General features: G+C 43.8%; 1 protein-coding gene across 1 annotated transcript in view; it reads right to left on the reverse strand.

Moving 5' to 3' along the window:
• Nhlrc2 (NHL repeat containing 2) overlaps positions 1-22,359 on the reverse strand; it is a 43,938-nt gene that overhangs the window by 10,408 nt on the left and 11,171 nt on the right. The window contains exons 3-5 of the mRNA XM_040742388.1: positions 15,400-15,855; positions 11,979-12,100; positions 9,811-9,940 (exon numbers count right to left, since the gene is read on the reverse strand). Of these exons, the coding sequence (XP_040598322.1) occupies positions 9,811-9,940; positions 11,979-12,100; positions 15,400-15,855 (708 nt within the window). The remainder of the gene's footprint in view (positions 1-9,810; positions 9,941-11,978; positions 12,101-15,399; positions 15,856-22,359) is intronic.

Here is a 22,359-nt window from a genome sequence, read left to right on the forward strand (position 1 = left end):
TAAGTAGACATTTAAAAATCCACTTGTCTAGTTGGTTGTAAGATCTGTGGGAGAGAGAGAGAGAGAGTGTGTGTGTGTGTGTGTAGATTAATGTCGAATGTCTTCTTCAGTCATGCTCTACTTATTTATTAGTCAGGGTCTCACTGAGCCTGGAGCTCACTGACATGGTTAGATGATCAGATACTAGGAAGCCCCAAAGGCCCTCCTGTCTCAGCCTCCCAGTGCTGGGACTACGGGACATGCCCCTGTGGCTGCGCTTTTATGTGGGTGCTGAAGACTAATTCCTCACACTGCAGGACAAGCCCTTTACCAACCGAGCAACCTCTCAGCCCTGGTTATCAGACCAACAGTACAATATTGTAACATAGCCGCTACCACCATTAATTCTACCATTCTACTTTTAGACACTGAATGATGTCACATGTATAAGGGAACAAAGCTCTACTTCTCAGATTACTTCCATTAACATATTTAATTAGGTATTCTGAAGTAACTGAAATATTTTAATTAAGGTAGTCTGCTAAGATCTTATAGAAAGTTATTTTATTTGTAATCTCTTTAGCTTCAAGGATTTTACCATGAGAAGGGTATTTCTTCCTTAATTAGTATCGGGGCTAGTATTGCTCCCAAGCTGGAGTGCGCAGAAAAAAACACCTCTACGAACAAATTTGGTAGCTCTGCTCTACACAGCTAAGCAGGATGGCAGGGTGGAGGGTTCAAAGACGCAAACCAAAAAGAGGCTGCCGCTTTTCGGGACACTGAGGCACCCGGGGGCTCGCCTCACTGAGCCTGAGTTTTGGGATCTGGGCCAATCACTCCTGACACCAGCTGACGATGATAAACAATGTTACTTGAAAAGGAGGTCTAGGATACTTTATTGAATACAGAACTCACTCACTGAGAAGAGCTCTAATGTCCTCGCGACCAGGATCCAAGAGAGAGACTTGCTTTTCCTTTCCTTTCATGTCCCATCTGTCCTATGTACCCCTGTCCCCAAAGGGGCACGGACAGTATCTTGAGTATGTGATCTTGGCCCTACAATAATTTTTAAGTGTCTTTCGTTTAGTAACAACAAAGACAAGCCACAATGATGATGGTTGTGAGGTAATTACAGATGCTACAACACCAAGCGCTTCCAAAGATTCATTCCCGAGATGAGTGTGGTCAGAAGCCCAACTCCAGGTGAGTGACTGTGCACAGAGACATCAGCACACCAAGTCACTAGCTAGCAAAGGAAGGAACTGGACTCTGGGCCTAAGCCAGGCTGAGAGAAAAATCTACGCCCCAGCCATGATGTGTGGATCTCTCTGTTCTCACTGTTACATAGTTCAAACTATCTCAGCTTCCCTCCTTCACACACAGTCATGTCTGCAGATTCCAACGTACCAAAGGGACACTGCTGGGCATGGATGGCTCTGTCATTTTACGACCAGATCAAAAGACCTGTACAACTCATTTTCAACACATCACACTTCAGCCACTCTAGGGCTACTCTCTGGGACTTGCAAAATGACTGTCACCTAAGCTAATAAAGTAGTCCACAATTTCAGACAGAATGACATTCGGATGAGAAGTGCTTATAGGCAACAGTACTTACTTCATGGATCGGAACCTTATCTCATAGCATTGCATTAGGCAATCATAAATGCATATACAAACTCCAAAGCCCTAGAGCAGATAGCACCGAGGACAAAGAGGGTGACACAATGTCCCATAAGTTTACTAATTCTATAGTAACACTGACTACACCTGTACAACAGAGGACACCCAACAATGCGCTCAGTTTACTAATTCCATAGTAGCACTGTCTACACCTGTACAACAGACGACACCCAACAATGCGCTCAGTTTATTAATTCCATAGTAACACTGACTACACCTGTACAACAGACGACACCCAACAATGCGCTCAGTTTATTAATTCCATAGTAACACTGACTACACCTGTACAACAGACGACACCCAACAATGCGCTCAGTTTATTAATTCCATAGTAACACTGACTACACCTGTACAACAGACGACACCCAACAATGCGCTCAGTTTACTAATTCCATAGTAACACTGACTACTACTGTACAACAGACAACACCAAACAATGCGCTCAGTTTATTAATTCCATAGTAACACTGTCTACACCTGTACAACAGACGACACCCAACAATGCGCTCAGTTTGCAACCGCTCACTTGTGTTACAGCCATCACAAATCTAGGACAATAAGTTCGTCGTTCAAACACTGAAAATGAGTTCATGCTCCTGATAAAGGTATTATTAACTAAGGAAATGAACAACAAAATAAAACAAAAGCTTCAGTAAGTAATATAAACAAAAGGCACGAATGAATAATACCCATTTTACATAATTGGGACTGTTTCCCACTCATGAAATTCCAAAGCCTGTATTTACCCTGTAACATGTAGACTAACATTTGAAGAACTGTAGACAATTACAGTCTGAAGCCCACTGCTAATAGCAGCCCTCCTAATTCCCTCTGAGTGGAACGAAACGATACATCTTGAGTTGTGATAAAACAAGCATCCCTTCCATGGTTGAGCAGACAGATGGTGCAGGATTTGAAGATTGGCAGGGATTTTGTCGAGCGATACTAGGACTGCCCACCTCAAAAGATGACCAAGAGGGTGAGCACCGGCTCTGGACGCTGAGCACCACCGCAGCGCCGGCACGTGCGGGTGCCACACACACCTGCTGGCCTCAGCTCCTACACCATGTGGGCGCCCTCTGTCCTTCTCCTGGGACTCTCACCCTTGGCCCCTAGCATGGACTCCTTCAGACTTCTTGCTTCCTACCCAACACAGCGTGCTCACCAGCGAGCGTGTGCAAGGCGCGCGCACACACGCACGCACACACACACGGTTTGGTGCCCTGCAGCCTTGCCTTACTGTTCCCTGTAACTCTCGCCACCGTCTTACGTGCTGCGTTTGCTCACTCCATCCAGCACTTCTGAGAAGGCAACATCTTTGCTTTATTCAGCTTCATTACCAACAATTAAAACAGCCTTCCCATAGAAGATGCTCAGCAAATACTCACTGAGTAAGTAACCTTTCCCTGAGCAACAGCAGAAAACTGTTCTCATTTTGCCAGTACGTCCGCAAGTCCTGAAGCTGTCCTAGTCATAGCTGATACCTCCTGACACTGTGAATGATCCATCTCTAATCCAAGATGTTTGCTCTAAATGCAAACCTTGCCATCATCCTCCACATCAGCACACTAAAGGAGTAAAGTCTCACTCTGAAATCAGATTTGCACATAAGTAGACACGACCGTGTATGGTAACCAAGGTCACGCAGAGCACTCACAGGATGGAGCTCATTTTACTATAAATTACTTCTACTTTTCCATAGTTAAAGACATGTAGTGTAGTTTGATTTCATGTTGGTTTTTTTTTCAGATAATTTACAATGGGCTGGGTTTAGGATCTCACAGAGCTGAAAATCCTCAAGTTACATATGAAAATGGTGTTTCAGCACCTTTTAATTGTTCCAGTCATAAAAACCCTGAGCAAACGGAGACCCACAGAGAACCTATTTGATTTAAGGGTTAATAATACTTCCAAAAGAACTGATAGCAAACATGTGTCATGATGAAACACTATGAACACGTTCCTGCCAACAGAAAGGAGATAAAACAAACGACCACAAAACCCCATCATTACCTCTACACAACCTCACATGAAGGCCTAGAGTGTGGAGCAAAAGCAAAGTAATGCAAACATTATAAAAGAAATTGAAAGCATCAGAAGGTGACACGGTTATATACAGAAACCGCCAAGGAATGATCACAATTCTAAGTGAGTTCAGCAAGGTTCTGCAGACGGACGGTGCCAGCAAACACTACACAAGCATAGACCTACCGAGAGATGCACATGCCCTCTTCACTGGAGTCCATTATGGGACACAAGAACAACCCAGCTCCCCAGTCTGTTTCTTGAGCGGTAAGCCCCATAGCCACCCTCACTGACACTTCCTTTCACAGGCCACACACAGTTCACCAGCAAATTCTGTTGGCTCCTCAGTGGAAACGGATGAAGAATTTGAGCCATTTTCACCTTGGTCTAGGGCGCCATCAGGATGACTCATGAATTATATCTAAGCTTACTGTCCCTGTGTTCACACCTCAGAACAGCCTCTGTGGCTTTTGCTGGGATGTGGAGCACACTAATCCCAGCATGCAGGAAGCAGAGGCAGGGAAATCAGAGTTTAGGACACACAGTCAGGTCCAGGCCAGTCTGTGAGACACAAGCAAGCCCCTGTCTCCAAGCAAACAAAAAGAAGAGAAACATGACACATGAGAGACTGGACTTTAGGACCAGTGAGTCAGTCGAATTTCCCTTTCAACTTTAGGAGTCTTTAGAGCCTACAAAAGAGCTTTGCTGGCACACATCTGACTGAAACATCAATGCGGCCTCTGCTGTCTGGTTTCTAAATAGGTCAGTATAGCCCAGGCGGTTTACCACACACGCAAAGGGAAACGTGTGCCTGTCACAAAGAGTGAGAACTTGTGTGTTCTTGGCTTACACACTGACTTCCTTTACAAGTTTGAATGGTGAAGTAAGCACAGACGCATGAGCCGGGTCAGCTTAGGTTTTGCATTCTGGCAGCATCTAAGAAGCAACCATCAGTGAGGGCTATCAAAAAACCGTTAGACTCCACCCCAGTGAAGGTGTTGAGTTTGGGAAATCCTACTATCATCATCTTCATTTTTATCAAACAACTGAAACTCAGAGAGGTTAAGTAATGTTTTAAAATGTGCACAGCTAGACCTGCCTCATTTGTGCTGGGGTACGATGAGGGCACTACAGAGGAGAGCACACTGTCTATTTCTCCATCCATGGGCCTCCGGCCCGTGCCCTCCAGCCGTGTATCAGGTACATTGTCACGCATGAGCTGCTCCACGCACCTGCAGCTTTCTACTCCAGGGTGTGAAATGTTCACCCTTCTAATGCCTAAAAGACTTTTAAAAGGTAAAACAGTATTATCAACAAAGGTTACTAAAATGATCTAAAAGAATAAAACTCAATAAAAGAAATCTGAAAAACACCAAAACCACAGAGCCCAGCTTCGACAGTGCTGCCTGATGTTAATCTGCTATGAGCAGTGCCCTCCTGCTGCCTCTGCGCTTCTGAAAACGCCTCCAAAGCTGCTAACCCAGGACACAGGAGAAGACCAAAGGCAGTGTGTGTGTGTGGGGGCATCAGAAACCACTCCATGACTGTAAGTGGTGGGCTTCTGCTAGGGAAGCAGGGCCACCAGCCACAACCACAGCAGGAGGAGAACAGGGCAGCAGAACCCCCCCCCCCCAGCTGAGCTGATGTCCCCCAAGTCTGTGGAGCATTGAGGACAGCCAAGGGCAAAGTGACAAAGAGTGGAAGTCTGTCCTGGGGATGCAGGTGGACAGACAGAGCCACCATATGGCTCCGTGTAATGGGGTGACAGAACAGAACCCAGAGGGTAAGGAATGCCACCAGCACGATCCCAGGCAGCTAGACCCCACTCCTCACACTGAAGCTACCCAACCAGCCCAACTAGAGGAACTGGAAGGCTCCTGTGCAAGCAGCGATCTTAGCAGTGATAAAACCCAGCCAAGCACGATGGCATTAGCACTACTTAAGGAAGGCTTTAAAGCTCTTGTCAAGATTACTGACATACAATTAGTGACAGAAGACAAACATGAAAGCAAGAAGAGGAGGGAGGGGGACATGGGGATGACCACGACACCTGCTTCTGGGGCACAAAAACAATGAACGGAAACTCTCAGGGCTGTCCCGAGACTGACTACTCTGCTAAAGACTGGGGAGAGGGAGCCAGAGTCCTTAAAGAATGGACGCCTTCTGTAGAGACAGAACCCAGAACCAAGAGCAGAGCAGAAACTGCTTCTCTTTAAAGGACCACGCTGAGAATGGAGAACCCTGTACACAGGGCCAGCGGCTGACAGACACAGTAAGGGAAGAGCTGATGACCATGAAGGCAAGCAAGGAGTTGTGAAAACAAGGGAAGGGGAAGGGAACGGAAACGAACACCATGTGCGAAGGCTCCAGACAGGATGCCGGGGAACGTCACCTGAGTAGTCAGAGGTCCAGAGAGAAAGACAGGAACAAATGGTGAGGACATCACCGGCTCCCTGCAGAGAATGAAGGATGCTGAACAAGGAAGGCACCAAACCACAACAGTTAGGTGGACTAACTCAGGAGTAACAGCCAAACTGCTGAAAACCTAAGGCAAAGGCTTGAGAGCAGCCAAACAGAAAACAACGGACTACTTCTCAACAAGAAACGGCAAACTGGGACAGGGAGAGGCCCCGAAAGCGCTGTGCTCAGTGGGAGAAGGGGACATAGAACGCTGTCCTGAGGGAGCACAAAGCCACTGCTGCCGGAGGCTCGACTGGGCGTGGAGATAGATGCTGGGAGACGGGGCAAAGGGCACGAGGGCACTTCCTGGGGGGAAGCAGCATTCCTCATCTTGACTGTGGTCATAGTTACAAGAGTGTATGCGTTTATCAAAAATCACAGATCTACACAGTAAGAACAAAATCTGCTTTTTGTAAGTTTTACCTTTAACCTAAAACAAGAATGTTTAAGAATCTTCTGACATATTTGTTGTTCTGTGACTGGGTTACCTCACTCAGGATGGCTTCTTCTACTGCCATCCATTTGACTGTGAATTTCAAGATTCCATTTTTTTCCCACTAAGCAGTATTCCATTGGGTAAATGTACCACGTTTTCTCTATCCACTCTTCAGCTGAGGAGCATCTAGGTTGATTCCAGGTTCTGGCTATTACAAACAATGCTGCTATGAACATAGTGGAACAGATGTCCTTGTTGTATGAATGTACATCTTTTGGGTATATGCCTAAGAGTGGAATTGCTTGGTCTTGTGGTAGACTGATTCCCATTTTTCTGAGGAATCTCCATACTAATTTCCAATGTGGCTGAATGAGTTTGCACTCCTATCAGTAGTGGAGAAGCTTTGGTGGTGATCCCTCATAGAAGGCCTCACCCTCCCTGGGGAGTGGATGACAGATGGGAGGGGGGGTTGGTGGCGGCATGGGAGGAATTGGAATTGATTTGTAAAATAAGATTGTTTCTAATTTAAATTATATTTGAGAGAGAGAGACAGACAGAGAGAGAGACAGAGAAAGAGAGAGAGAGAGAGAGAGAGAGAGAGAGAGAGAGAGAGAGAGAGAGAGAGAGAGAGAGAGAGTCTTCTGAGAGAAGAGCTTCCTCCTGCAGCAGAGGGGAACTGACAGGAGCCCCACAACTTGACAACGTGCAGAGAGGGAGACTTTGGAGCACTCAGTCCTAAGTGGACGTCTTCATGGAAACCCGCCCCCCAGGCCCCAGGGTTTTCTGCAGAAGAGACGAGGAAGACTGGAGGAGCCGGAGGGAATGACGTCTCCAGACACAACAGGACGGATGCACACATGAGCTCTCAGAGACTGGCAGCCAGCGCGCACAGGGCGCAGGAGTTCAGCGCAGATGAGGCCCAGCACTGAGATGGGGAGGTGGGCATGGAGCTTCCACCTAACCAAGACGCCATCTGCAACTGATGCTTGCTTGCCAAAGAAAACTTACTTTTCTCCAATGGAGTCTCGCGGGGTACCCAAACCACACTTTGGGATGGGTGCCGTGCCTAGTAGTAGGTGAGCAACACAAAACAAACTCGATGGTACTTCTGTAGGCTTTTCATGTCTCATTTTGCTTTGTTTGGGATTTTTTTTTCTTTTGGTCTTATTGGTCACTTGCTTATATACTATGGTTTCTCATTTTGTGGTGCTTTGTGTGGAGTGTGTGTATGTGTGTGGTATAGGTTTCTTGTGGTTTGTTTACCTGTTTTCTCAAGAGTGGGAGAAAAAGAAACAGGGTGGAGTTGGGACGACGGGGAAGACCTACAAGGATCTGGGGAAGGGGAAAGTATGAACAGAGTATACTGTATGCAAAAACATTTCTCAACAAAATTATTGTATGAAAAGGAATCTTTTGTCAAATTTTAGATATAAAGACAGTTGTTTTTCAAAATAAAAATACACTGGTCACAATGCATAAAATTTATCCCTTTAAACATACCTGCATCATTGGGTTACACTTAAAACAAAAACATTCACTGGTATTTTATAGAGCACTAATGAATGTCACGTGAGGCATCTAAGCATGTAAGCACCAGAATACATTTCATCTATGGACCATCGGCTGAGCACACGCGCGCTCAATTCCAACCATTAAAGGTGATGTAAGAATAGCTGAGTTTGTATCTAGGAAAAACCCCATCAGAGTCAGGAAGGCTGACGGGATCAAGCACAGTGCTCTTTCTATAATGTCCAAAGCGTTCATCACTGGCAGGGCTCTGACCTGCAGATAAACACTGCCCACACAGGCTAAGGTCTGGCATCAGTGACTCAGAACTGAAACACGTCAAGCAGCTGCTCAAAGGTCAGCCCATCACAGACACCAGCCTCACACAGAGGACTATGGTCACATCATTTAAATGATAAATGAAGCTCACTTTTGTAAATTTCACTTTATTTACAAATTGCACATATTTTTAGAATAATCAGGCATTTAAAATCTGTTTCTTCATGTATCCTTGAGGTATGTTGTTCACTAGCTGAGACCCTTGCAAGCACATATTCAACAGTTATCTGTCTTTGTTACTTTTCATTGCCTTTTCCTTCCTACTTTTTCTGAACTGCTTAGCTTTTAATTAGATACACATACAGAGGAATACATGTAATATAAAGATACAACAGAGGCAGGCAGCTAAATCAATTGTTGAATGTATAGAAAACGTAACTTTTTCAGCCCTCGTATTTATTTCTTTACATGTATTCAAAACATCTCACCATGCTTTGAGAAAATAAAAACAACTTATCTGAGGTAACGAAAGAAAGGTCAGTAGGAACTACTTAAACGAAAACGTCTACTCTTACATCAGGAGAGTGGCTAGCTGGGTGTGGTGTGCATATCTACAGGACTCCAGGCTGAGGTAGCTTGGCTACATATAAGAAATTGTGTCTTAAGAACCACCACTAACAATGAAAAAGAGAAACTGACTTTGAAATGTACATTTATATTTCTTAAAATAAAAATACTTAAGCCAAGCGATGGTGGTGCACGCCTTTATTCCCAGGACTCTGGAGGCAAAGGCAGGCAGACCTCTGTGAGTTCAAGGCCAGCCTGGTCTACAATGCTACACAGAGAAACCCTGTCTTGAAAAATCAAAATAAATAAATAGGTAAATAAACAAATAAAAAATACTTATAAGCTGGGTGGTGGCGGCACACACCTTTAATCCCAGCACTTAGGAGGCAGAGGCAGATGGATCTCTGTGAGTTGGAGGTTAGCCTGGTCTACAGAGCGAGTCCTAGGATAGCCAGTGCTGTTATACAGAGAAACCCTGTCTTGAACTCCCCTCCCCGATGGCTAAAAAAACCAAAAAAATCCTATAAATATTTTATGACTCATCAGTGTAATTTTTTTGGTCTATCTAGATCATCGGTTCTCAGCCTGTGGGTTGTGACCCCTTTGGGTTACATATCAGATATTTACACTGAATTATAGTTATGAAGTAGCAAAAAATTGACTTTATGGTTGGAGTTACCACAACACGAGACACTGTATTAAAGGGTCTCTATAGACCAAGCTGGCCTCAAACTCAAATATCTGCCTGTCACTGCTTCCCCAGTGCTGTGATTAAAGGTGTCTGCCACCTCTGCCCAGAAGAAAAGAATTTTGTAAAGATCAGATTTTATTTTTATTAGCAGAATTTGCTGGCATCCGCAGCTAAGTTCTGGTACCTGAGGTTCCAACCACGACATCCCACGGGGAGCTGATGGGCTGCTTCTCGCCTCTCTCTCCCCCCTCGGTATCTGTCCCTTGGACGCCGACGCCAGCAACAGTGCTCACCTTCTCAGCTTCTAGGTCAACCTATAAAAATTCAGTAAGTTTTAGTCAATGCTTGTTACTTTCACTTTCAATATGTGAATGATTCTAACAGAACACACAGAGTCTTTGAAACACAGAGTTTTAGAAGGATAATTGCAGCAGACTTGTCACTTAGATGCACACGATTCGTCCCTCTCTCTTTTTCCTAGTAATGGAAGGGAAGGGAAGGGACAAACCTTCAAACATCAAGCAAGACTGAAGAAGAAATCATCTCCTGCAGGGCTCTATTTGTGTGAAGGTCCGATAAGGGTCCATGAGTAGTTGACTGCTTAGAGCTGGGAATGGTGATTACCTTTGTGTGACAGTTCTTAATTGGGGGTTGAAATATTCTAAAAACAATTTAAAGTTATGACTGCAAAACCTGTTAAACTGATTAGAAACTAGTGAGTTCTATACTTACATGGGTGAGCTTTCTGATATACCACAATAAAGTCTTGAGCGCTTGGGAGGTAGAGGCAGACAGATCTCTGAGTTCGAGGTCAGTCTGGTCTACAGAGGGAATTCCAGAACAGCCAGGGATATTCAGAGAAATGTTGCTTTGAAAGTCAAACCAAACCCTGTAAGTTAATAAAACCATTCTAAACAAAAGCAGGGTGTGCACGGAACAGTGATGCTTGTGTGAGTGGATGTAAGAGAGCGATGAGCTTACGCATCTGCAAATGAGGTCCGCAAAATAAAATACAGCGACTATATCTGTGGAAAGACAAAGGGAGAAACAACCACGGCTCCTGTATTCTCAGACACTGTCACGTCACACGAAATGGACACCAACTTTAGGAAATCCAGGGCTTTGTGATGACACTACCTTAATAAACAGGCATTTGAGCGGGGACACAGTTAATAAGGACTAGTTGTCTCACTACTCAGTGAATGGTCAGACATCACTGACAAGCTACAGAAACAACTCCCAGAGAAAATTACTCAGGAGATCAGACCTCTGAGAGGTCAGTAATTAAAACCACATCATTTTTCTGTAAACTATATACGAGACTAATAAGGTGCTACCTAAAAAAAGGGGCTTCTTGATCAAATAAAAAATATCCCCCCTAACTCCATGTAAACATATTTAAATATCTAGGAGGTTTCCAAGAGTCAAAAAACATACCCACTTTAGTACTTTAAGTCACAATATATATTGATAAAAATAAATACATAAAAATGTTTCATTAAATATATATAGTTTGCTAGTAAACTTACTCAACTAATATTTACTGAATATTTCAACAGCCAAGTTCTACTCAGCAGCAAAGAAAACGCTGCTTTTGCCAAGATATACACAGCAGCGGATACCATTACAGTCTAGATATATAGTTGCTATACCATGTATACTAGGTGACAGCCCCACCAAATGAGTGAAGACAGATGTCAATGCTGAATGAAAGTGAAGTATCAGAAGTATTGTGTTTACCTAACAAGATACATTACAGGCACTTTAGTTATTTTCAAAGTCTATAATAGACTATATTCGAAATCACTAACGGTAGGAAATGTTTAAACGTTTAAAATAACCAGGTTTATCTATAATGGAATATGACAGTCATATCAATCCTGTGACTAATACAGAATAAATAAAACCTACATAATGCTGTTTAATAAATTCCATTTGTTTTTAAAAAATTCTCTAAAAATAGGCTTTGAAGTCCAAATTTGAATAAGAGTATATTGATAATTTTTTTGAAACCTTAATGTATTTTTTTTCTTTCCCTCTTCCCCACCCTTCCTTCCTTCTTTCTTTCTTTTTTTCTTGTGTTTTTTTGGTTTTTCAAGATAGAGTTTCTCTGTATTGTTTGGAGGCTGTCCTGGAACTTGCTCTGTAGATCAGGCTGGACTGGAACTCACAGAGATCCACCTGCCTCTGCCTCCCGAGTGCGGGGATTAAAGGCGTGCGCCACCAACACCCAGCCTTCCTTTTTTCTTAATACAGGGTCTCATGTAGCCCAACCTGGCCTCCAACTATTAACATAACCAAGAATGACCCTGGACTCCTATATTAAAATGTTAACTTAAAATGGAAAATTACCTTTCTTATAAGGTGGTTTTCAGTGTCAGCCACATAGATGACATTATTCACGATAGCTACACCCTGTGGAGAATTAAAAGACGACTCTGAAAACATTCCATCTTTTCTTCCAGGGTTAGGTCCTAAAAGACAAGGCAGTTGTGAGACAATCTTTTTTTCTTTCACATTAAAAAGCAACTTCTAAGTAACAAACCTCCAAATAAATAATTTTAAAATTTGCACCTAATGCTGTTATTTAAAAAAATGAATAACACAGAATTTCAGTATTTCTATCTAAAAATGAAACTGTGGGGCTGGAGAGACGGCTCAGCAGTTAAAAGTGCTGGCTCCTACCCCCAGCACCCACACGGCAGCCAACAACTGTCAACAGCAGTCCTAGGGTACGATGCCTCCTCCAGCCTTAGGAAGCACTGCACACACACAGCGCACAGATATAGGTGCAGGCAAAAGTTCATATACAGAAAAATAATTAAAACTTTAAAATACAGATGTCTGCTATTTCCCTCTATTTCTTTCTATTCTGGCTAGCATACAGCAGAAGAAATTAATTTTCAAAGCATTTTAAATACCTGCCACCTAGATTAGAAAGTGAAAAATTACTTTAACCTCTCAGCAGCTACAATGACTAAAGTGATTTACTGGATGCGTGCATGCTTGCCTGCATGATGTACAAGTGCCATGTGTGCCCGGCTCCCACAGAGATCGGAAGAGGGCGTCACATCTCCTGGCACTGCAGTTACAGACGGTTGTCTGGAATGGAACCCAGGCCCTCTGCAAGAACAAGCACTCTAGCCTTAACTGCTGGGCCATCTCTCTAGTCCCCAAAGGGATAAGACAATTTAGACAACAGACCCCTTTGGTAATAAAAGGAAACTATATATACATTCCTTCCCTCGAAAATTACTCATGCTCAAAACTGCTGTAAACAGAACTAGAGCCACCCTGTCTCCCTGAGTCGAGAGGCCCAGGTGACACTCCTCCCTACCCTGCTTCATACAGTGATGTAACATTCTCCAGTTCTGGAACACCCTAGCTCCAAGGAGCGACGGTGTGGCATGGTAATTCACACCTGCTGCTACCCAAAGCCTGGAGGTCAGTAGTCACAACCTGCTTAGCACACTCCCCATCTTACACAGCGGGCAGGCAGGCAGCATACCTGGTGGCTAGGGAACGCAACAAGGCCCACTAGCTCCCAGCCCTAGCTCTCTCTAGCTGGTGGTCTGGGTACGTGCTCCATGTCTCAGTTTTACTTCTGAACAAATAATACCCCGATTCGTAGCATTATGGGAGTGGAATGTAGGCAATGTGCTTGGAATGAACCCAGAAGTGTGGCCTGCCACCGTCACTAGTAATACTATTGTTGTTGACATGAGAGGTGGGGAAGAGCTCTGTGGTCACTTCAGATCTGAACATACTGAGCGCTCTAACCACCTGAACGTCCACGCGACACTGTCAGAGTGAAGTGCTAGGAACCCGGACAAAGTCTGTTAAGTCACAGGAAATCAGTAGTTCTGGAAAATATGGGACCAAAGTTGGGGGCTGGCAAGCTGGCTTTACAAGTAAAAAAGCTTTCTCCCAAGTCTGCCAACCTGAGACTGACCCTCTGACCCATACGGTGGAAAGAGAGGATCGACTCCTATGAGATGCCCCTAACTTCTATGCTATGATACATGTACACACAATAAATACATAAATGTAAGACATGATATTAGGTGGGCGTGGTGACTTGGGGCAGGTGGACTGCTGTGAATTCAGGGTGAGTCTGGGATATAGTGAGTTCCAGGTCTGCCTGGGCTAGAGATAGAGACCTGTCTCATAACCAAGTTAATAATGCATCAAGAAATGGCTGTATTCTTTGAGGCACACTTGAGAACATCATTTGCAGATGTTTTCTGTTAAAAGAACACTGTTGGGCTGGGTGTGGTGGCGCATGCCTTTAATTCTGTCTTAAGAGGCAGAGGCAGGTGTATCTATCTCTGTGAGTCCCAGAGCAGACTGAGCTACACAGAGAGTTCTAGGTCAACCAGAGCTGTAGAGGTAAGAACACTTACCTACACCATCTTTAACGTCACAGTATATTGAAATCTGGGTGGGAAAATGGCTCAGCTGGTAATGTACCTGTTGTACGACCACAAGGATCTGAGTTTGGATTGCCAGCATACACAAAAAACCAGGCATGGCAGCACATGCCCTTAATCCCAGAAGATGGCAGACCTACGTGACTTGAGGCCAGTCTGGTCTACAAAGAGAGTTTCAGGCCACATAGGACTTTACATCTGACCCCGTCTTAAAACAGTAACAAGAACCACAAGGACACGGTGGTGTGGGGCTGGAGGACAAAGCAAGCTCATCTCCCCAGTTCAGAGCCCGCAAGCCTGGGCACACCAATGAGCCTGGGCACACTGGGAGACCCCGCTTCTAAAGAAGGCGGAGACCAAAGGGGGAAGATACTCGAAGTCAACCCCTGGCTCCCGTGTCAGCACGGACTCACACAAGCAGCACACACTCCACACACCGAAACCACAAAGACCAGAAAAATCCAAGACATTCTGTCAAGGAACAATGCTCCTAACTGCTTGTTACAGCTGAAAATAACAAGTAACACAAACAAACACAAACCCCACAAAACAACACAGACTCTGATAAGAATAAACAGCGGCACAAGAGATGAGCCTGTCTTGGCACATTACGAGAGCAATGGTGTAGGAACACGGCAGAAACACTCCCCATGTGAGACGCTTCGCGCTACGGAGCGGGACTCTAGGAACAGGCTCCTCCCCTCACTGTTTGTAGTGTGTCAGTTCAGCCCGGAGAAGCGGATTAGTCTGAATGGATTTAGGAGATTTTACTAATCGGGCAGATGGAAACATGAGGCATGCTCTCATCTAAACCCAGGAGATAAGGAACGAGAAGGCCTGTGCTCTCTCATGAAAGGGGAGGGATCCAGACCTATGCTTTAGTCTTAAGGACGAAACAAGAATAAAAGTAAAACTGTGTACAAGCCCAAGCTTGTTTACTTCATAATCTAAATACCAGGTTTCTTGGTCACTGTCCTGGAAACTATATGGACATATTTTGTTAGAGAAGAAAACATGAAACTTCTATTTAAAATGTCACTGACCTAAAATTTTGGCATATATTTCCATGAACAAATAAATGTGACATTTTTATTAAAACACAGGACGGAGCACACAAATATACCTAAAAACTATATAACTTAATGATTTCCTGCTTTTGACATGGAGCTTCTGGGTTTTGTTTGTTCTGAAAAGGAAAGGGAGGTTAACTCAGATATCACAGACTAAATAACAAAATAACTCGGTGATAAAGTCATAAGCCAATTCGGGCTGCTTTTGTATATTTACCTGAACTATTTTTAAACTAAAATTATATTACATAGCATGTTAGGAGCAAACCTTACCTCCAATGCTGTACTGAATCTGTCCGTTTTTCTGAATGACCAAGATTCTATGGTGCCCAGTGTCTGCAACCACCAGTCTGCCGGTAGCATGGTCCACGGTGACTTTGCCAGGGAACAGCAATGGTGACGGTGGCAGAGACTCTTTAAAGAGTTTTATTCCAATCTTCCCGTCTCTGATCTGTCCCCTGTCTTTGTAATACTTTAAAGCCATAGAAGTATATGAAAACAGTTTATCTTTGTGTCCCTCTCCAATCAAAGAAAACAGCATGTTTCCACGAGGTCCCAGGATGACCAGTGTGGGCCAGCAGGAGACTTCAAGCTCCTGCCAAAGGCTGGCATCTGCATCGTTAACCACAGGGTGGGTGATGTCGTACCGAAGGACAGCACTCTTGATATTGTCCAGGACCTTTTCATTTGGAAACTTAGCTGAGTGAACACCCACAATCAGAAGACCATCTGAAAACGGAAAGCGTATGTTAGATATTATGAAATCTTACAAACAGCATCCATACATTAGCTTGCTCATTATATAAAGAACCCAGATTTTAAAAGAACTATAATAGTGCATTTAACTGTATTTAAACATGCAAATACAAAATTAATCGCAATCTCAGACAGTCTTGATCTCTCCATGTAAACATGCAGGTTCAGACTCACATGCAGTCTTAGAACCCTGTTCTTCGGCAGAATTACTAATGCCAGCCACAGGGAAGCACAGCACAGCAGGCCGGGGGCCCAGCGGCACCAAACCAGAAGCCCTGCTGTCAGCTGAAGCCACACTGCATTCTGGGAGATCCAGGCAGGCTGGAGTGTGGGGGAAGCAGTGAGTGTTCACATCTCAGCCTATCCTCTAAACTTCACATGCACAAGGCAGGGCCCATGAGGCACGGCAGATGCTGAGCACTGAGAACTGAATTACTAAGTAAACAGGAAAGAGTGCCAAGGATGGGCAGAGGGGCTGGAGGAAGGGTGGTTCAGTGGTCAGGAGCTTGCTCCTCTCACAGAGGACACAGCTGGGTTCCTGGCACTCATGTGGTGGCTGGCAACCATCTGTAACTCTGGGTTCAGAGCATTCAGTGCCCTCTTTTGATATTGCAAGCACTGCATGCATTGGTGCAATATACATATGCAGGTAAGACACTCATACACGTAAAATGCCTTTTTGGAAAGACAAGATCTGATTTATAGCCAGAAGTAACTGGGCTGAACGTCTACTAAACAAAGCCAAAAGTATCTATCTGGACTTCAATAGAACCCAAGTTCCACATATCACAAAATTCCAATGTCTGGGGTACAGCACCAAACTACTGCTTTACAAAGAATGGCAACCCAGTTCCTTGTCACCCAGAGCCACAGTGAGATCCTGCCTCAAGCAAACACCATAAAGAAGGATATCTAATTTACCATCAGAGGAAATTTAAAAAACAAACAAGATATTGATGTAAAAACAGAATAATTTGAGTTAGCAGAGACTTATAGAAGCTATGAAATTGTGTTCCATGAGGCAAAAGAAAAACTCAAATGAAAAGATAGAAAAAAATAAACAGAGATAAGATTGTCTCAAAAATGTTAAGAGCTGAAAGCCTTCATCGGTGGTGAAGACCTTTAGTTGAGCACTTGAGAGGCAGAGGTAGGTGGCTCACAGGGAGTTCAAGGCCAGCCTGATCTACAGAGGAGTTTCAGAACAGCCAAGGCTGCATTCACAAAGAAACCCTGTCTGGAAAAAGAAAGCAAAAGTAAGAGTTGAAACAAAGCAACTGAATGAGCTCCCTGGCAAACAGGTGCAGAGGGAAAGGCCGAGAGCCTGCAGGACTCCAGGAAAGACTGAACGAAACAAACACAACTTCTCCAGGCAACTCGGGATCACTCTAGGAAATAAGAAGCTGCAAGAATCCAAAAGGATAAGAAAAGAAACTGGGCGTAATAAACATCTGAAAATGTCCAATCTGCAAATTTTGGATAAAGGTAGAAGTATACCCAATTCAAGGTGAGTACACCTAAGCCTCAATGAGAAGAAAACCATGTCTAGATAGATCATGACCAAACTGCTGAAAACCAACGACCAAGCAACCAGAATCGTCTTGGGATCAGCTTTAAAAAGAACCCTGAGCAGTGGCTGCCTGGGGACTGGATGGGGTGGGGTGGGGTGGGGGGCGGGGAAAGGTGGAAAGGGTTTGACACTCTGGCCAAGTTACTGACCCTTTATCAGTTTTCTCATCTGTAAGATGAGGACAGTATCAGGGATGCCTTCCTAGGCTAAGTGAATTCAGGACAAACCCTGACCATCACACAAACCTCTATCTACACTGTTGATCTCAGCTCTACATCTACACGAATGACATCCTCATCCAACCACGGCGGTCTCCTCCTCTCCCAGCTCCCCTGCAGGACACTCACCAGCAATGGCGCACGTGCACACTATCCATCCCAAGCCCTCGGCTGCCCACGGTTTATTTATTGCAGCCTTGACGCTTGAAGAGAAGACGGATACGCTACCCTTGGTTTGTACACCTGAAGAGTGCTGGAATGTTGCTTTACGGTGGCTTGGCTTTGCAGTCTATTCGGGACAATTCCAACTAGTTTAATGTACATGATTATGTAAGTAATCTTTCGGTCTGGAGCTCCTGAGACTTTTGTTTCTGTCTGTAAAGTTTAACAGTTTCATTAAGCTGTTCCTAGGATTCCTGGGTTAAAGTTCCCTGGTGCCTGATAGGCCCTTTAAGGTGAGGAGTCAAGATTCTTGTTTTGCTTTTTCCTTTCCTTTCCTTCCGTCCTAACTTCAGGCATCGGTCTGGGGTCTGGGGTGGCTGCTCTGATTTTCTCGAGGTTCTCCGAGTAGCCGTAAGCTGCACCTTCTTTGTCTTCTCATTCTCCCATCCTGCTCTATGGTGTGGTCAGGGTGTTCTCATCCCTACAGCACCCTGCCTCCCTCTGCGTAACTTCAGGGTCACCCACTCCATCGCTATATGACTTTATCCTCCCTCGGACATCTTGTAATTCATATTTCATTTCTAATATAGTCTTGAATTTTTTGTTTATTGATTTCAATCAATACCCATCCTTTTTCTTTTTGGTTAATAACATTTCTGATCCAGGTTGTTTTCACTAGTCTTGAATGCTGTTTGAAGATATTACTCCAGGAGGGAACACTACAGTTGCCAAGTACGTGACTATTAATGAGGGTTTCCACACATTCTCTTTACTGTACTTGTATAAGGGTGTCATCACCTTCATCATTTTTGTGACCAACGTTCCTAGCTTGAGAGCGCCCTCTTCTGACAGCTGTTTTCTGTGCAGTTTCAATTTTGGACATCACCTGTGGAGGAGTTACTGCATCTATTTCTCCTTCATTTATGGACATCACCTGTGGAGGAGTTATTGCATCTCATTCTCCTTCTTTTGCTTTAGGAATCCATCTGAGGGAAACTACACTCTGTATGCTTGTCCTAAAGCAACACTCCTCCAAGCTTTCACCCTTCCTCAACATCTAAGCGCTGTGGTAAAGCTAGGATATTCACTCCTACGTTACCTATTTTGCTTTGCACTGGGTGTTTCTTACTGGGGAAAGGGTTATTCTGTTTGTGTTTTGTCGCAGGCTTCAGGACCACTCTACTTGTTCTCTCTTTTTTCAAAACTGTTGCATTTTATTTTTTTTAACTTTTTAATTTAAAACATTGTATTTTTATTTATGTTTTATTTATGTTTTTCCCTTTTCCCTCCTCAGATTCTCCCCACTTCCCTAGCCACCCAACTTCATGTTTTCTTTCTCAAAAAATAGACAAAAAACTAAAACAATAAAGAAAACAAACAAGACAAACAGAAAAACAGTAAGACAAACAAACAGAGCCACTGTTTTGTGTTTGCCAAGTACTTGTACTTCTTCTTCTGGTGCTTGTTAAGCCACCTCTGTCCCTGCCCTCAGCTTCTGTCAGTAACCCCTTTAATTAGAATCTAGGTTATTTCCTGATGGACATGTGACGTGAAAACCATGAGAGTCTGTATCTAGTAGGATTGGGAAATACGGGGTCAAATAAAGCTGTATTTGCTTTCCTTGTTATTTTTATGTTGGGAGGATCAAGTAGAAAAATTTAAAAATAGATGTATTAGCCACCCTTTTCATAGCTATAACAAAATACTCAACAAGAAGAAACTGGACAGTAGACAGGGGTCTACTGTGGCTCGCAGTCTGAGAATGCAGTCTGTCATGGCAGCCAAGCCCTGGTGGCCGGAGTGTGGCGTCTACAATCAGGAGCAGAGAGCACCGACACTAGCAGGATTCTGCAAGCTTCCTCCTTTTTATTCAGCCCAGGAACCCTGCAACCTGGGATGCTGCCCCTCAGTTAAGGCTGGTTTCCACACTTCAACCACCCTGATCCAGACAACACCTCAGGCATACCCAGGGACTTGTCTCCAGATAATCTTAGATCCTGTCACGTTGACAATATTAACTATTACAGGTGGCTACCATTCTCCTTCAAGTCTGGAAGTAACAGAGATGTGTTCTGTTTAACATTGTATTTATAATTTACATAAAGTAATTGTTTAAATATATGTAATCTAGTCTCAAAGTGAGTCTCTCAAAGAAGAAACACTGCAAGATTCCTAGTAGCTCTACTTGTATTTGACAGAGTTGAGGTACAAACAGGGAGATGACAAACATAATTACACAAGAGAAGGAAAGATACGAGAATTGCAAAAAATCTTTGCATGCATGTGATATAATTGGTATACCAGAAAAATCCTTGAGACTCAATTTAAAAGATTTAGCAATTTTGAACATAAAATTACTATGAAGATAACCTTCACATATCAAACAACAACCAGTTATCTGCTTATAGAGAAAAAACTGCACGTCTGATAAATTGCCACATTAAATGTATGGAATGATGTTTAGACAGGTAAAAGTTAAGATGCTTATTGAAGCAGCAGGAAGGATACACAAACACACACACACCCTCTGCTAGCAGAAATGCAAGTGAGCATGACCCCAGGATGGGAATTTAGAAAATGCAACAAAATGACTTTTACAATCTCATTTCTAGGAAATGACCCTTAAGATAGCACACATATGAAAACCTATCTCTCCACAAAGTTATTCATTGTAACTACTGAGTAACACCCTGAGAGCCAACATATACTGAAATAGCTGAATGAAACACACAGTACATACACTGTGAAATATTATACACAAAAGTTCTCAAGTGTATCGTTTTCTGTTTAAGAGAAAAGGTGACAAGAAATGAGGTAAAGTACAACAGAAGATAAAGAAATGGGTGCATGAATGGCAGATCTTTCCATTTAGTCTCACTGTGAAAACCATGCTGTCTGTCTGTCTGTCTGTCTGTCTGTCCGTCTGTCCCTCCCTCCCTCCCTCCCTCCCTCCCTCTCTCTCTCTCTCTCTCTCTCTCACGCAGCAATGAAGATGGCAAGGGCACTAACATGAAATATAAGCAGTAATAAATGACCCCTCCTGCCCTTCAAATGAACACTGTAACTTCTGAGGGGAGGCAGCTGGAAAGACTAGCCTCAATAATCATTTAAGTCTTTGAGAGGGACTAAACTAAAAGCAAAGACAGCTTGGGAATCATGAGCTCCTTAAAGATGTGGTAACCATGAGGACGGGCTGGGAAAGTGCAGGAGGAAGTAGAAACACGCTGGTGTGAAAAGGAAGTAGTCCAAAACCAGCATGAGCACAGGAGGCAGCGTGTGGGGCAAGGCACTGTCAGATCCGGGACAGGGCAAACCCTGAAACACAACAGCAGCGACTCCAAACTGACCAAACTCCAGTAAGAACCCACAAGTTAAGCCCATTTAGTTATGCATATTATACAGCTGTTTTAAATTAGTCAAAGTATATCATCATACTTCCCACCTACTTTCCCCCAATCAATATACCCTAATATTTTCCCAAAGAAGTGATGAATGGGATAACATCTCAATGATGAGAAGTTGAAATGAGGTAAAGAGTATGGCGATATATTGTTTATGATTTAAGAAAGCTTGCCTGGGGATCAGAATGCAAAGCAAGCTACACTAGCTAGTCACTGAGGTCAGGCAGTGGTGGTACACACCTTTAATTCCAGGACTCAGGAGATAGAGGCAGATGGATCTCTGTGAGTTCAATACCATCCCAAGCTACACAAGAGTAAATCAGTCTAAAAGGGAAACAGAGCTCACGCCTTTAATCCCAGCACTAGAGAGGTATATAAGGAAGAGGCCAAGGGTCTCATGTGAGATTCAGTTTCCAGTCACAGGGAAAACAGGATCTCCATTTCAGCCTTGGTAGAGGTAGGAGCTACTGGCTGGCTGATTTGCTTCTCTGGTCTTCAGCTTGAACCCCAGTATCTGTCTCTGGGTTTTTGTTTTTCATGCTACAAAGAGAATGATAAAGGAGATTCATGGAGAGAAAATAGCACATACAAAGAGGACAGAAGCTCAAGGCCGTAAGAACAAGCATGAAGAAACAGTCTGCCTTGAAACTCCTGATCAGAATTTAGACCATCATCCTAAGAGCAGGCAAGTTACATAGAAAAGGAAACGCAAGCATCAGAGAGACTTCAAACTATACTCACGACCCATCCTCCATATCTGTGTTTTCTGTTATGGAACTGCATTATCAAACATCCAATTAATAAGCAAGAACTCAATCTAGAATGTCTCTGTAATAACCCATGAACTGCCTTCATCATTCATACATAATTCATGACCATGCCCTATTGATCTTCCCCCTACAACTGGTTTCATCCTGTTACCCTGTCTCACAGAGCAGAGCAGCCTCACCAGACCTTCTATAGCCAGCTGTAGGGGCACCAGGACCTTGGGCGCACAGGTAAGCACTAGGGCAACTAGGAAAGTTAGATGTGCAGGGTTGTCTCCTCAGTAGAGGAGATGTAGTTAACAGGCCCGGTGATCTGTGCTACCTGTGGGGCCAGGCCACACCTGAATCCCCAACTATTACAT

This window comes from Mesocricetus auratus, unplaced genomic scaffold (assembly GCF_017639785.1).
Source record: "Mesocricetus auratus isolate SY011 unplaced genomic scaffold, BCM_Maur_2.0 Super-Scaffold_4256, whole genome shotgun sequence".
Classification (NCBI taxonomy): domain Eukaryota; kingdom Metazoa; phylum Chordata; class Mammalia; order Rodentia; family Cricetidae; genus Mesocricetus; species Mesocricetus auratus.